Source organism: Silurus aristotelis (genome assembly GCF_946808225.1).
Source record: "Silurus aristotelis genome assembly, chromosome: 6".
Classification (NCBI taxonomy): domain Eukaryota; kingdom Metazoa; phylum Chordata; class Actinopteri; order Siluriformes; family Siluridae; genus Silurus; species Silurus aristotelis.
In genome coordinates this window covers 7,300,110-7,313,724 of record NC_139579.1, presented here as the reverse complement: position 1 = coordinate 7,313,724, position 13,615 = coordinate 7,300,110, and the positions used below count along the sequence as shown (strand labels likewise).

At 36.9% G+C, this 13,615-nt stretch overlaps 1 protein-coding gene across 1 annotated transcript; it reads right to left on the bottom strand.

Annotated features, from left to right (window-relative positions):
- Nucleotides 1-1,556: 1,556 nt before the first annotated feature.
- On the bottom strand, nucleotides 1,557-12,867 carry LOC310727721 (IgGFc-binding protein-like; the record flags this gene model as incomplete). The annotated part of the gene is made up of 13 exons (XM_083544468.1): nucleotides 1,557-1,709; nucleotides 2,018-2,274; nucleotides 2,432-2,803; nucleotides 4,433-4,635; nucleotides 4,990-5,557; nucleotides 5,945-6,567; nucleotides 7,205-7,787; nucleotides 7,887-8,140; nucleotides 8,752-8,899; nucleotides 9,952-10,154; nucleotides 10,242-10,809; nucleotides 11,458-12,080; nucleotides 12,711-12,867. 13 exons carry the CDS (start codon nucleotides 12,865-12,867, stop codon nucleotides 1,700-1,702), a joined length of 4,569 nt encoding a protein of 1,522 aa, XP_083400594.1. The 3' UTR covers nucleotides 1,557-1,699.
- Between the last annotated feature and the right edge of the window lie 748 nt (nucleotides 12,868-13,615).

The following is a 13,615-nucleotide window of genomic DNA, read 5'->3' as shown; positions in this document are numbered from 1 at the left end:
TACTTAAACATACTTTTTGAGAATTTCTACATTTTGGTTTCACTCGGGGGACAGACACAGTCTCAATATGGTGGATCCTGAGTGACAACTTTGTGCAGCTAGCAGACGGTCGGTTTAGCCTGTCTGTCTGCTCCCTGGCCTTGGCTCTGGACAGTCCCTTGTTAACTAATGCTGTTCTGAGACTATGACCTATACTAAAAGAAATAAGAGCAGCCCCTTCCCGAGTGGGAGGTATACCGTCCCGCCCTAACAGGCCAGCCTTGCCCTCAAAATTGCTTCAATTACCTATGAAGCCCACATTGTTTTTGGAGCACCACTCAGATATCCAACAGTTCAGCGACCATACCATGCTGTAAGCTACATCGCCACACCGCATTGGGACGGGGCCAGAGCATGTTACTACATTGGACATTGCCTTCGCTAATTTACACACCGTTATAATATTACTCTTAGTAACCTCTGACTGTCGAAAGCGTATATCATTAGCTCCTATGTGAAAAACTATCTTAGAGAACCTGTGCTTTCCTGAAACCTAAGCTGACCTGCTATGTCCGGTGCCCTGGCTCCTGGTATACACCTGACCTGTGCTGCTGCTGCCCCTAAAGTTCTAGCTAATTTCATGTGCCTCAGAATAGAGTCTCCTATAACCAGAGCTCTTTGAAGTTTCTCAGTCTTTCTTCATTGATGAGAGCAAACCTGTTAAACACGTGAAGCCTAGAGAAATAGTGCTCCCATGGGTTAGCCTTAGCATTAGCTTTGGCTTTGCAAGTATGCCGCTGAGTCGTCACCCACTCGCCCTGCTGCGAGGGCTCTAATGCGGGGGTCGGGGGAATGCTAACTCCACCTAGGGCATCCAGACTTTCCAGACTGCTCTTGCACTCACTAATTCTCTCTAGACTTTTGATGCACTCCTCTAATGATAAGATATTCTCTGTCAAAGAGCCAACTAACTGAGCTGGATGCTTTCCATAGCAGAGAAATTACGAATCTTAAATGTGGTTACTGTAGTGTGTTCTTAATTTTGATGGGAATGGCCTCCACTCACTGCTTTTAAACCCTCAAACAGGGAATAAAGCGCTCTTCCAAAAGAAAAAAGAGAAGAAACAGAGCCAATGGAAATTAGAGAATACAGGAAATCAAAGTGATATTTTGAGATTTTTAAGCAATGAGAGAGGAAAAAAATCAAACTGTAAAAATGTAACCACTCGGATACTATTCATTATGCATGAGAGATACTGTTATCTCAGATACTATTTGTGAGATACTGCCATGCATGTGCACATTCTACACAATGGTGCACAATTAGCAATGTTCAAGTCAGGGGAATGCAGTGGTTATTACAAACACTTGAGCTTGCATTCATGGTAGTTCTTTTTGGATTTTTCACGAGGATCACAGACAAAGAAACAAACACAAACCCGGACACACTTTCAAAAGTTATTTTATTTTTGAAAGAGGACCTGTGATCTTTAATAAATAGATAAATGGATGGATGCATAGATGGATGGATGGATGCATGGATGGATAAAACAAGAACATCATATTATATTGCAAGTGTTTTATTTATTTTGATTTATAATTTCATAGAATATTATTATTATATTAATTCATTTAGAATTGCAGAGAATCATGCAGGAAATTATGTCATATATTATCCAATATTTTTGCTTGGTTGATGTTCTCAGCCTCGAAATTCCCATCACATGGTGCTAAAATACAAAAAAATGAGATATTATAGTTTGGCTTGCAAGCATTTGTCACTTTAATTAATTCTAATTAAATGATTATATACTATTTTATGATGCAGTTTGTACTACACATGCATATGTGACCTTTTATATACATTACACAAATCTATTACTAAAAAAACAGCACAACTGGTTAAAAAGATCTGATTAAACTATGCTATCATTCACATCTCCAATATAAAGAATTTTCCACTTGTTATACATATACAATATTTTAAATAGAATGTGTTCTTTTTTACATTTTTATTTTGCAGGTACAGTATACTCACCAGGTGGGAAAATCAGGAGCTCTGTATTGATCCATATAGAGCATTATGCTTTCACCTGAAATAGATCCAGTAAATTTCCCACAAGCGCCACAAACTTTATCAGCAATTCCATTGTTCACTGTGATTATGACACCCTGTGAAAGGCTGTAGGACAATCTAATGGCATTTGTCTTCTCAATGATCACCGTCTGATCGATGACCTTAACAGTTACCCCATTGCTTTCCATAATAGGTAAAGTCATCTTTCTACCGTTGAACTAAATTTGTAAAAAAAAAAAAAAAAGAAAGAAAAAGAAAGAAAAAAAAACATCAGATTAGTTAAAGGAAGTAATATTTCTGCAACATTTCAATGTTTAATTTTATTCTGAAGGGAACATATTGGTTTGCAAAATGATACAAAGAGTACTTTCTTACCCAAATCTCATTTTGGCTGGTTACAGTAACAAGAACATTTTCAAAGAATATGTTTACAGCTGTAGTTGAGAGGACCCCATTTCTCTCTTGCAACACCGCCACCACACGGAACCATATGCCCATAACACTATCGTCACATACTTTCACCAAGTCAAAGGCCCCTATAGATGGTACGTTCCATGTTGTTCCATTGAAAAGGGTGATGGAGCCTGCATTTCCCAGCATGCACTGTTTGGGGTAGCATCCTCGAACACCATTCTCAACCAGGCATGCTTCATCAGTGTTACATTTCATGCTTTCATATTTCATTATACCAGAGTTTTGACATATAATTTTTTCTTGACAGTCATCAGTGACAACAACCTCACCAATCTGTAAAAGATAATAAATAAATTATGAATTTAACAGATATTCATGATCTGTTATCTAAATTATAAATTGTATCACCTATCATCAATAGATGCACTGTCTACAAAACTGAGGCAATTTATTTTCTTTATTAGAATGCGTACAATCTTGCCATTTATATGTCATTTTGTTATCCTTTCCCTCTAACATTTAAAAATTTTGCTACTTTGCATCATTTATGCTACTTTATTGTATTATCTTTAACACAAAAGGCGACGGGTGTTCTTTAAAACAAAAAAAAAACATTGTTTAAATAAAGCATTTTCACATTTTCTGCCACGAGTTTTCTTTGTACGTTATCAAAGTATTGCAATATTAGGCTCCCTATACATATGTGTATATTTACTAATATGGATATTAATTGGAATCATAAAGTTTGCTTTCTGAATACTGAAATTTAAAAGATGGACAGAGAGCATTACAGTCTAGTTGATATTATTCAAAGATTATTTCAATTATGTTAGAAGTGCCCAAAATATCCCCTACCAACCAGCAAGATTTCTGACTCCCAAACACCCAAATGAATCCTGTCTCTTTACGAAAGAACTCCTGATATTAACTCATTATGTGTATAAAAGACACCCGTCACAGAATCATCCTCTTCCATTCAAACCTCTCCACCACCATGAGTGAGACCAAATAGCAGTCAAAGGATGTCAGGAAGAAGATTTTAGACCTGCACAAGGCTGGAATGGGCTACAAGACCATCAGCAAAACACTTGGTTAGAAAGAGACCAGTGTTGGCGCGATAATTCGACAACGGAAGAAATACAAGATAAGTCAATCACCCTTGTTCTGGGGCTCCATGCAAAATCTCTGAATGCTGAAATGCTGAATATGACCCCAAGAACACCATCCCCACTGTCAAACATGGAGAAGGAAACATTCTGCTTTGGGGCTATTTTTCTACTAAGGGTACAGAAAGACTTTACCACATGAATGGGGCCATGCACTATAGAATCTTGGATGAGAACCTCTTGGCCTTAGCCAGAACACTTAGATGGGTGGTGGATGGGTCTTCTAGCATTACATTGACCCAAAACCTATGGCCAAGGCAACAATCTGATAGTCTGGTAGCCCATTCCAGCCTTGTGCAGGTCTACAATATTGTCCCTGACGTTCTTTAACAGCTCTTTGGTCTTTCCCATAGTAGTGTAAAGGTTTGAATGAAAGAGGGTGATTCTGTGACTGGTGTCTTTTATACACATAAGTTGATATTTGGAGTATTTTCCTAAAGCAACAGGACCAATTTAGGTGTGTGTGAGTTCTTGTGTCAAGAGAATTCTTGCGGGTTGGACTAAGAAGTTTTTATTATATTAAGAGATCAAACTTTCACTACTGAGTGCATTAATCATAATTATGCTTCTTGGACCTGCTGGTCTTTAAGAAATGTCAATAAATATTGGAAACTCACTGCATTGTAAATATATTTTGAGTGTTTTTCTTTCATACATTTTTTGTTGTCATATATACAAAGTGACCTGTAGATGCACAACAAAGTTAATCATATGAGCAAATGCAGGCAATTTACTTAAATTACTTAAATGTGACTTTGCTTAAGATTTACTTAAAAAAGTAAAAGAGGTAACTTACCTTTAAGGTTTTGCCATTCGCATAACAGCTACACTGATCCTCTTTAACGCAGCCTGTTCCATTGTTGAAGAATCCAGGTTTACACCTACAGCCTTCAACACAGGTCTGAACATTGCATTTGATGACATCAGAGAGGCCAGGGCAAGGTGTGTCACATGCCGTTGCACAAATTTCATAGGCACTGTTGTCAGGGCACTTCAGAGCTACAGAGAACAAGGATAAAGGTTTGGTTTGAGAAATCTTTTCAATGTATTAAACCATTAAAAACAAGTTAAAAATAAAGTAATTGATTGGTGAAACTTCAGTTAAATAGGAAAAAATTTCACTTTATCTAACACATTTGATTGTATTTACAAATGGTGTGGGTAATTTTGGTAACTTTTAGTAGGCTAAGTTGCATAAATATGATGCTGGTAAGTTTAGTTTTTTGTTAAATATTAATAAATTATCTAAAGTTTCTTCTTTTACTTTTAGTTTATATGCATTTTTTTTACTCACATCTTTTTCAGCTCATTGTTGTTACCTCTTATATACCTAATTATTACATATTCACTTACGGCAAAATGTTGGTGTTCTCCAGCTCTTAATGGAAACTTTATAGTCCTGACAGGCAGTCATGTATGCAGTGACACTGTGGCACAGCATATGTTGATCACTTTCACCCATGCAGACGTCATAAACACAATCTCTAAAGTAGGATTCAGGGTTAATTATACTGTGACAGGCAGCAAATGGACCTTCAGGGTTGGTAATAATGCCACAGTCCTTTTCAAATACAAGTTTCTTATCTTCAGGGCACTTTGGACAGAAATCCCCACTGCAGCCATCATCGCACACAACACCAGGAACTGCCACTTTCCATGCCGCTCCAAATGTTTTTATATCTTTGGTTTCTATGCCATCTGGCAGCAGGAAATCGTCGTTCTTATTTCCGTTATAGTTTCCACACATACCACAGGTCTTTCCAAGATAAGTGCTGGGGACTGTGATAATAACATGGTAAATCATGTCATAGGCCACTTTCAGTCCAAAATTTGTAATGATCACATTATTGTTGCCCTCCTGCTGGACTATCACTTCACCATTATTGAGGCTTAAAGGGATATTAGTTAGGACACCATTAATCTGAAAGAAAAGTAGTTTCAGATAATGCTTTGGTAAATTATATTTATATTAACAAAATTCTACAAATAAAGGTTGGTCAAAAACATTCTAGAACACTTTAGAATACTAAACCAGATAAGAAATATGTTTACACAACTCAATACAGGTAATCCCTGAATTCCATTGTAGCTTGAAATTACCATTAGTAAAAAATGACCTAGCCTACACAGGAGTCTTAAAGACTGTTGATTAGGTAGTATATTGTAATTTGCTAATTATTTTTACAAATTACACTACAAACATAATGAAAACAGAGCAATTTATATTACATTATTGTATAAACCTTACATCATATATGTATGTTGCATACATACATATATGTAAAACTGTTATTAAGAATATACTAACCATGACCTGATGTATCTGATTTCTTCTCAGGACTAATATCATACCATAGACCTCCACAGCAACCACCTTGGCCATAGACACATTTGGAGTAGCTTGGATTTCATTCCATTCCTCATTCTCTACTACAACTGTAAATGGGGTAAGTTGCGTTCCATCTAGGTGGCATCCCTGAGCGGCAGTGTAAGTGCAGGTGCCCATGAAGTCATAGGTGGTGTTGTCAAATGTGTTGTAATGAGGATCTCCATAAATATTACAGCTGGCATGAGAGAGTGGTTGGCAGGCTCTGATTCCATTATTAATATTGCAAGCTGTTCCAACTGGGCACTGAGCATTTTCACAAATAATTTTACCATTTGTCGGGTTGCAAGTGCAGTTGTTAGTGCAACTGTTATCAGCCCAGATGGATTCTCCAGCCTGTAAGTAACGCTCCTCACCGCCATTTTTGTACACACAGCCACACTGATTCTTAGGGACACACTTGTTTCCACTCCACAAGTATCCATAATCGCAGGTGCAAGCCTCTAGACAGTTTGTTTTACAATCGGCAGAAGGAGTGGGATTCTCACATGTAGCAGGGCAGGCACAGGTCTCAAAGTGACTGTTTGCTGGACATTTAGGCGTTGCTGGATAAAAAATATTTTCAGTAAATCCATACATTCTTGTTCAAAAGAAGTTTACAGATATCTACAAGAAACTGCTTTAGTAATATACATAGAAATTCACCCATCTTCACCTAAAAAATAGCTCATAATATTGAAGCGCCCCCTCTATATAAATCTATATATTAAGCAAAATGCTTTATATTTTTTGCGATTAAAAAAAAATTATTGTGCAAAAATGCTTTACATTTTTGGCAAATAAAAATTGTAATGAAGCATTTTGGTGCTATTTGGTGGTAGTGGTAGCATCATATCATAGGAATGCTTGAGTTTAAACAAATCCTTCAAGAAAAATGGGCAAACATTTTGCAGAATTACAAAGCTGCAAAGGATCATGTCATAGAAAACTTGCAGATGTTGCAGCCTAGGGTGGTGCTCTTGGGGTGAATACTTAATGCAGCCAATAAATAAAACATATATTACTGTTTAATTAACCTTTGTATCTCTATAAACAGTATATATATTTATATCGAGAGTCATATACTGTGTAAGCCAGTATAGTACAAATACAATTGAGAACTGAAAAAGTTTACCAAAATTTTATATCCTTAAGTAACACTTCATATTCTATGACCAAAATAACAAGTTTCATAAAACTTACGACAACCAATGATGTGTCTCCAGTCGTGCACATGAATGCCAGCTCGCTGACAAGCATCTGTATAAATCTCTGATGTTTTACATAGAAAATTCTTGAATCCTTTTCCCATGCAGTAATCCAGAAGACAGTTTTCATAGAAAACCTTGGGGTCAATGAGAGCACTGCAATCACGTAAAGGACCATCAGTAAGTATGGTAGCCAAGTGACAGAATGACTCTGCTGCTAGATGTTTAAACCATGATACTTCCTGGCAACTCTCACACTGGCCCACACAATCATCTGTACAGTAGGCTTCACCCACAGAACCTGGTACTCTCCAGCTCTTCCCCAGTTGTGGAATGCTGCCTGCTTCACTGCCACTGGAAGTGGCAAGGTCATCGCCCTTAATTCCATTGAAGTTCCCACACATGCCACACATCCTTCCCATAAATCTAACTGGTATTTTCACCACCAAATACTGATCCCAGTCATACTGGACTGACAATCCAAAGTCTGTCTCGATTATTACTGAGAGACCACTTTGCTGAAGTGTTACTTTGCCATTGTCCAAAGAGATTGGAAGGTACCAAAGCGAATCACTAATCTGAAATATATTAGAACATGAACATTAAAACAATCAAATCTTTTTTAAATTTCCAATTGCTATTAACAGGGTAATGCTTAACCAAATACTGAAACTCACTCTGACAAGCCCATTCTCTTGTTGGACAATGGTGATGGTTTGGCCATAAACTTGAATGATGACTCCACTGACACTCGTGCCTTTCGAGCTTCCAGTGCGTTTATTGATGGCCTGTACTTCAAATGCTGGGTAATCATTGTCTACATGGCAGTTTTTAGCCATGATGTAAGTACAGTTACCCATGAAGTTGTAGTATTCACCATCGAAGGTACGATAATGTGGATCTCCCATGACCCAACAGATACCTGGTGAAGCTAGGGGAATAGTTATGAAATATGTTTTAATATATGATAATGATGAAATGTAAATTATTTAAAATAATGACTTGGAAATGATTATCCTGACTAATAAACATTCCACAATAAATCAAAATTTTTACTACAGATATTAACCTTCTGGTATTTTTGTGATCAGAACTTATGTCTACACTGATGTGGGTGGTTTGGCACAACATGGAGTGTGAATTTTTAAACTAGTGTAGCAGTATTTTTAGCAGAAACCAAAAATGTGCTTGCTGCTTGTGCAAACATAATACCATATATATGTACCATATAATATATATATTACATTCACTATTCTTTACTTATGGCTTTGGAACTGGGTATTAACTTCATAGTTTGAACAGTTGCTTATTTTTTTATTATTATTTTGGACTTTATTCTGTTTGCACTGCAAAATTAAAACCCTTACTTGAATTTCATTGTCTATATTTAATTTAGCAATGTGGTCTCCACCCTCATTATTTCTTAACCTATAAAATAGCGATTATTACAGCACAACCAATTTTTTTTGCCAGTTATGCGCACAGCTTTAAAAAACCCACAAGATACGAAACCCGTGACATTACTGTTCAGGTTTTACTCACCATTAGGTTTTGGATAGCAGCCACGAACACCATTCTTTATTTCACAGTCCTCAAGTGAACTACATTCTTTTGTTCTATGACTTACTTTTCCAGAAGGAAGACAGGTCAAGCTTTCTTTGCAAGATTCTGTGATGATAGTCTCATTAATCTGTAAGAGGGGTTTAAAACATCATCACTGCCACTGTTATCATCTTATAGTTGTGTCTACCTATGAGAGGCTAATGGAATACTACCAGAGACTATATGAAATAGCAATAAACAATGTTAGCAATATGAATGGAGTAGCATGTAACACTCAGCACTGACACTGTCCAAAACAATAGTGGCTAAATGTATAGACCTGCTATTCAATAAAAAGATTATTGAGGGTTCTAAAGTACTAGTGAGACAAAGAAAAAAAGTCAGGACTACCAGATTCCTATACTGATATATGTGCATATATATATATGCAGTACATCACCACTATCTCTGCAGCAATCTTTAAATTCATTTATTTATTTATTAAAGACACATTATGTTTTAGTTTTCATGCTAAAACCAGTAGTCAAGATTTATAGCCATGTCGACTCAATATGATAAAGATAAAGAGCATATACAAATGGTTGTGGACTACACTGGCGCTTTCTTCTTTTCTTATATCAGAGCAGCCTGAGGCCTCCTCACCCATTTTCAGTGAATAATCTTACTAATAATGCTCTTGTGGCTGAATGGGCAAATCCTCACAGCCAAGCTCCAATATCTACTGTAAAGTAAAACCTTCCCAGAAGAGTGGAGTCATTATATAGGCAGGTCTCTACAAACTTTTGGACATACAGTATATCTTTTCTAAGATAATACAATTCATATTCATATTTGTGTGGTTCGTGGGTCTTGTTCAAGATTAAATGACATACCAGGAGTGTTATTATACTGAATTGAGTAGATAGCAAGGGCATACTCAATCATGGACTATGAATAAGAGGCACTACTCTGAATTAGCAGGGAATTATAACGTTTCTACACTTGTTAGTGTAATTATTTGGAAGTAATATTTTTCTTGCATTAAATTAAAGAGCTGGTTTGGTTTGAGTTTGCTCAAATTATTTCTGTTTTGTTCTCTTTTCATTTTACTTGAGTATCAAAAAAAGACTACAAAAAGTTCTATAACCACCAGCATCCTCAAATCTATTACATCTATTACATACTATAGATGTGACATACCTGATAGGTGATTCCATTCTCATAACAGCTACAATGATCTGCTGTAACACAGCCAGTTCCGTTGTTAAAGAATCCAGGTTTACACATGCAGCCTTCAGAACAGGTCTGAATATTGCATATCATTATATCAGAAAGACCAGGACATGGTGCGTCACATACTTTTGTACACATGTCGTAGACACTGTTGGCAGGACAGGTGTAAGCTGCAAGGAATAGTCACGAAAAAGGTTTAGAAGTTTATAATGTCTTATTGTTCTTAATTGCTTTCTACATGTTTGCTTAATACTTACGACAAAATGTTGGCGTTCTCCAATTTAGAACAGTAACGCCTGCATCCTGACAAGCAATCATGTATGCAGCAATGTCTTGACAGACCATATTCTGATTTCCGTCACCCATGCAGACATCATAGGCACAATCTTTGAGGTAGGAATCAGGGTTAATTACACTGTGACAGGCAGCAAATGGACCTTCGGGGTTGGTAATAATACTACAGTCTTTTTCAAATGCAGTTTTCTTATCTTCAGGACACTTTGGACAGAAATCACCATTGCAGCCTTCATCACACACAAGACCAGGCATGGGCACTTTCCATGCAGATGTAAATGTTTTCATATCTTTGGTTTCCTTGCCTTCTGGCAACAGGTAATCATCATTCTTATTGCCATTAAAGTTTCCGCACAAGCCACAGGTCTTTCCTACGTAGCTGCTTGGGACTGTAATGGTGACATGATAAATCATATTGAAGGCAACTCTTAGGCCAAAGTCTGTTAATATTACGTTTTGATCGCCCTCTTGCTGAATCCTTACTTTTCCATTATCCAAACTTGCAGGAATGTTCATTAGTAATTCATTAATCTAAAACATAGAATAAAATAAGTTATTGTTTTCATATTTGGTTACAACATTACCCACTCCAAAAGATGGCATGTGATATACTAAAATGCAACTTTTGCAATGGTGCTCTTTAGAAAGTACAGCTATCTAGACATATATGTTACCTTAGTCAATAAAACTAAACGTTCCAGAACTGCAAAAAATGAACACGAGTAGGCAGGCATAGTTTTTGCCAGACCTCTAGGTTGCATATTAACTACTTTTTTTTTTACACCATTTTCCACTAACTGACATTTTATAACAAGTAACATAATAATAATAATAATAATAATAAGCGAATATGTTAGTAAGCCAAACCACTCAAAATTCTATCCACCTACTTAGGAATGCATCTGGATTTAAGCCTCTTTTAGTTTTCCAGACATAAGCAAAATATTTAGTTCTGTCATACTTCTCAACAGCAATTTTTCTTTAATCTTCATGTTGCTATTTAATAGTTTCTGTTAAATATGTATTATCTAAATAAAACTAAGTTAATTGTAAAAGGAACAACAACTTAAAAATGTGAGACCCTGTGATTACTCAGTGTTATTGTTAAATACTTATAGGCTACAAGATATACAGTATAGAAATATAGTTGACAGTGTATAGCACACAGATTGTACTAACCGTTAACTGATATAATTGATTCCTTTGCAGCACTAATGTCATGCCATACACTTGGACGATTACCACCTTGGCCATCGAGACATTTGGAAAGGCTTGAATCTCATTCCACTCTGCATTCTCTACTATAACTGTAAATGGAATCAGTTGGGTACCCTCCAGGTGGCAGCCCTGAGCAGCAATGTAAGCACAAGTGCCCTGAAAGGCATAGCTGCTGTTGTCAAATGTGTTATAATGAGGATCTCCATAAATCGAACAGGTGGCATGATGTACTGGATGGCAGCCTCTGATCCCTTTGACTACACTGCATTCCGTTCCGGCTGAGCAACCACTGTTTTCACATATGATTTCAGCGTTTCCTGGATTGCAGGTGCATTTGGTGTTGCAGTTCTCATCAGCCCAGATGGATTCTCCAGCCTGTAAGTAGCGCTCATTGTTTCCATTTTTATACATGCAGCCACACTGAGTCTTGGGGACACACTTGTTTCCACTCCACAAGTATCCATCATCACAAGTGCAAGCTTCTACACAGTTTGCTTTACATTCAGCAGAAGGAGTGGGATTCTCACAGGTGGCAGGACAGGCACAGGAATCAAAGTGACTGTTTGCTGGGCAGCTAGGGTTAGCTGAGGAAATATATGTTTTTAGTTTCATAGGTTTGGTAGATGATTTCTGACTGCAGAAATTTGTATTCTATTATTATTATTATTATTATTATTATTATTATTGTATTAGTTGCTTTAAAAAAGCTTAGAAAATAAATATTATTTTGAACATATCTTCTGTAGAACAAACTTAAAGTTTCATCCTTTCTCTCGTCACACTAACTCCACAAATGTATCTATTACAAATTTAAGACATTTTTCATTAAACATAAATAAACTGCTCAATTTTAGATAATAGCATATCCATGTAAACTGATATATTACTAAAAAAAGAGAAACATATATTCAACATGTATTCATTCTATAATCTATAATACAATCTATACTTACAACAGCCAATAGTGTGTCTCCAGTTATGCACATGGACACCAGCTCGTTGACAAGCGTCAGTATAAATTTCTGCTGTTTTACATAGGAAGTTTTTGTATCCTTTCCCCATGCAGTAGTCGAATAAGCAATTTTCATACAAAACCTTTGGATCAATGACAGAGCTGCAGTCTCGGAATGGACCATCGCTGAGAATCGTGGCTAAGTGACAGAAGGCCTTTGCAGCCAAACGTTCAAACCATGATTCTCCCTGACAACTCTTACATTGCCCTCCACAATCATCATTGCAGTAGGCTTCTCCTGGTAAACCTGGTACTCTCCAGCTCTTTCCCAGTTGTTGAATACTGTCTGTTACACTGCCAGCGGGAGTGGTTAGGTCATCCTCTTTCTTCCCATTGTAGTTTCCACACATGCCACACATCCTTCCCATGAAGCTCCCTGGTATTTTTACCACCATATATTGATCCCAGTCATACTGTACTGACAGTCCAAAATCTGTCTTGATTATAACCGACAGACCACTTTGCTGAAGCGTTACTCTGCCATTGTCCAAGGAGATTGGAAGGTACCAAAGCGAATCACTAATCTGAACAAAGTAAGCAAACAAAATTTATTATGTGAACTAGTAGTATAGTTAAACTTTCCATTTGAGAAAATAATCACAACCCACCCTCTGTGTAACATTTTTATTATGAATACTTACTCGTACAATTCCAGTCTCATGACGGACAATTGTGATGATTGTGCCATAGACACTGACGGTGATTTTGTTGACACTGGTGGATTTTGCACTGCCAAGGCGTTCGTTCTCAGTTTGGACTTCAAAAGCAGGGTGAAAACTGTCCACGTGGCAGTTTTTGGCCATGATATATGTACAATTGCCCATAAAGTTGTAGTAACTGCCATCAAATGTGCGGTAATGTGGATCTCCCATCACCCAGCAGACACCAACTGTAGCTGAAATGAATTTGGAAAATTAGTTAATTCAGTGTTGTTTCTCTACAACCTTTTGTACTCATCTTTTTTATATACCTAGGGCTAGTTGCACTCCGGTAGACTAACTTCCTAATATGTTAAACTAATTTAAAAATGTAATCTGCATTAGAACAATGGGATGTGATTTTTACAGTACACTTGTTACTGAGTCTACACTGACTAGGTTAAGCCAG